The sequence below is a fragment of the Lactuca virosa genome, chromosome 3, assembly GCF_052849685.1.
Source record: "Lactuca virosa cultivar CGN04683 chromosome 3, Lactuca_virosa_CGN04683_v6, whole genome shotgun sequence".
NCBI lineage: Eukaryota > Viridiplantae > Streptophyta > Magnoliopsida > Asterales > Asteraceae > Lactuca > Lactuca virosa.
The window spans coordinates 3,602,207-3,605,402 of record NC_136428.1 but is presented as its reverse complement, the minus strand read 5'-3'; the positions used below and the strand labels follow the sequence as shown (position 1 = coordinate 3,605,402).

Below are 3,196 nucleotides of genomic sequence, written 5' to 3'. Positions count from 1 at the left end.
AATTTAAAGAAATCAGTCATAAGTACTGAATGTGTAGAAAAACAACAATAACTTATTTTGAAATAAAAATATTAAGGACTAAATGTGCAAAACGTATTAAGGACTAAATGTGTACAAAATGAGAAATATATTACCCTATTAAGTCATTTTTCCTGGCTAACCTGGAGTAGCGGTCATAAGGACTAAAAGTGTACATTTTAACAAGTTGAAGGGGTAAATATGAACGAAAAAACTCAGTTACCAAATATGTACAACTCAAAAAAATATATTACCATTTTAAGTAATTATCCATCCTAGAAAAATAAATATATGTGCGCATATAGTGTGGTGGTTTTTTTTTTCTTCTTTTGAAAAAATAATCTGTTTTAAAATATTTAGAGCATTTTTTGACTTAGAAATTATTGTCAAATTGATAATTTTTTATTAACTTCTTCTAAATCAAATACATTTTATATTGCTTAATTTTTTAATAGTTTATTTTTTAAAATTTATTTAAATATAAGTATTCTATCCTGATCCTTCAAATATTCCACAAAACCTTCATTTAATTTAGACAAAATTGCAAAAATGGTCCATGTGGTATGTAATTTTTTGGGGTTTTAGTCCAAACCACTATTTTTTTGGATTGGTGGTCATTTTGAGGTAGTTTGCTTGTGATTTTGGTCATTCGGTAAACTGAAAAGACTAAATTGCCCTTATTTTATTTATTTTCCATTTTTTCCTATATATATATATATATATATATATATATATAAATAAAAATATGGGCCCACATACTCTCTCTCTCTCTCTCTCTCTCTCTCTCTCTCTCTCTTTCTCTCTCTCCGATAAACTGAATCCCACAAGCCCCGTTATCTCTCTCTACAACTAATCTCCTCCTTATTCCGACGGTTTTCCGATGGAACCGAACGGCAAGAACGCCGGAGCAGTGCCACTGACACCATCGAAGTCGAAGCATTCCATCAAGTCAAAGCTACCAGATAGTATAAACCCTAACGTTACTATCCCTAATCTGAAAGCCTTGAATTCCCCATCACTCAAATCAGCGACTAAAGTCCAGAAATCGGCGATGAAGAAACCTAATCATATCTCTTCGCCTTCTCCCAAGAATAAGATTCGGGAGAGTAAGTTTGTGGTGGCGAAGAAGAATTCGAAGAGAGACAAGGATAAAACCCCGATTTCAGTCGATTGTAAGTGTAAGGCTAGTGGTAATTCAGAAAAATGTTTGTGTGTTGCTTATGAGACTCTTAGGGCTTCTCAGGAAGGGTTTTTCAATCGGAGTGAAGTTTCTGTTCAAGAAGAAAACCCTAGTTTACCTGTAGGTCTTCAAGGAAAATCCGAAGAAGATAACATTTTTGAGATGTCCGGTGATAAGAGGAGAAAGGAGAAATTGTTGGATGAAGCAAGAAAGAGCATTCCTAAACCTGGATCTGGAAGAGTTTTGCATTTGGTCAAGTCCTTCGAGAATATTCTCACATTACCAGATTCAAATGAGGATGAACTCGAAGATCAGACAAACAACAATCTTGAAAGACGATTCTCTTATACTTCATTCAACCCATCTGATCTCTTACTTACTATAGAAAATCTAGGGCTGTGTTCTTCACTTGATGACAGCCATGGGAGGTTGGTTGATCATCATCTAAAAACTCTGCCATGAAATTTCTGTTAAAGCAGAAGAAACGGATTCACCATCTTTAAGTTTTGGAGGCAGTAGATGGAAAAGACAAACAATCAAGGCTACCTCCCAGTTCATGAAGAAAGTTCACTTATCAGTTACAACACTTGTACCTTTTATAAATTTCTTGAATTGAGCACATTAACTCATGAATCTGCAACATTTAAAGAGGAAGAACAAAACAAGAAGAGTTCATGAAGAAAGTCCAGGAGATGATAATTCAACAACAAAAGAAACGGATTCCCATCTGAGAGAGAAAGAGAGGGAGAGAGAGATGTGGGCCCAAATTAATTATTTATTTTCTTTTTCATTTAAATTAAATAGAAAAAACATAAAAAATATATCAAAAGGGCATTACAGTCATTTCAATTTTACGAGGGACCAAATTTACGTACAAACATGGCCAAAAGGACCATGAAGCCAAAAAGTCGGGGTTTGGACTAAAACCCCCAAAAAATGCATACCACAGGGACATTTTTGCAGTTTTGTCTTTAATTTATTGTTTTTAAGCACTTCATGTTTTAATAAAAAACATCACTAAACATTAATATTTAAATACGACTACGTCTCGCGTGTTTATTTGAAATATATAAAATGTGAATATATAATTAAGTTATAGTTTTTTTTTGAACCTACTCCTAAACTACTCCTAATAACACCTCCTAATACCACCTATGTCTCCAATGAGACTTGAACCCTCAACCTCTAGGAGGGAGGGAAACACCCGGTACCATTGGGCTAGAAGCCCTTTGGTAATTAAGTTATAGTTAACAAAATAAAAAAGCATTGAAATTATTCTATACTCATTATAAACTTAATTAATATTATATATATATATATATATATATATATATATATATATATATATATATATATATATATATATATATGGAAAAATGAATATATAACTTACAACAGTATATAAACTTAGGTATTAAACCCCACTATATTATATGATTTATATCATATTTGAATTGTAATCATCCAAACTTATTAAATTTCAACTTTTAACTTGATTTATTTCCAAAATTTTCGGAATTTCATTATTATTTTCCTCCCATATCACATCTTTCCGCCGGAAACCTACCAAACTATATATATTATAGTTGCAATGAAAATTATGTAAGAAAAAAATAATTGTGAAATCTCTAAACTTTTTGAAAGTAAATCAAATTAACAATTGAACTTTAAGAACAATTATAATACATATATACTAAAAAAACGAAATAGTATGATAGGGTTAGGATACCTAAACTTATATACTGGTGCTGTAAGGTATATTGTATTATATATATATATATATATATATATATATATATATATATATATATATATATATATATATATATATATATATATATATATATATATATGTATACAAAAACCTTTTATTTTAAGAAAATAACGTGTATTTCACGAATGTAGTTTCGTTTGGTGCGTGAAGACCTTTTATCCCACTCGCACCGTCTATGTTGCCCAATGCATGCTTTCCACACAATAATACATGTGGCTTCTTCT

At 30.9% G+C, this 3,196-nt stretch overlaps 1 protein-coding gene across 1 annotated transcript; it reads left to right on the top strand.

Annotated features, from left to right (window-relative positions):
- The first annotated feature begins 898 nt into the window (after positions 1–898).
- On the top strand, positions 899–1,660 carry LOC145162296 (microtubule-destabilizing protein 60-like). Its single transcript, XM_079081481.1, has one exon. It carries the CDS (start codon positions 899–901, stop codon positions 1,658–1,660), a length of 762 nt encoding a protein of 253 aa, XP_078937607.1.
- Positions 1,661–3,196: the final 1,536 nt, after the last annotated feature.

What these genes read in the sequence shown, in the direction of transcription:
- LOC145162296 (XM_079081481.1), top strand. Translation starts at nt 899, where the DNA reads ATGGAACCGAACGGCAAGAACGCCGGAGCAGTGCCACTGACACCATCG.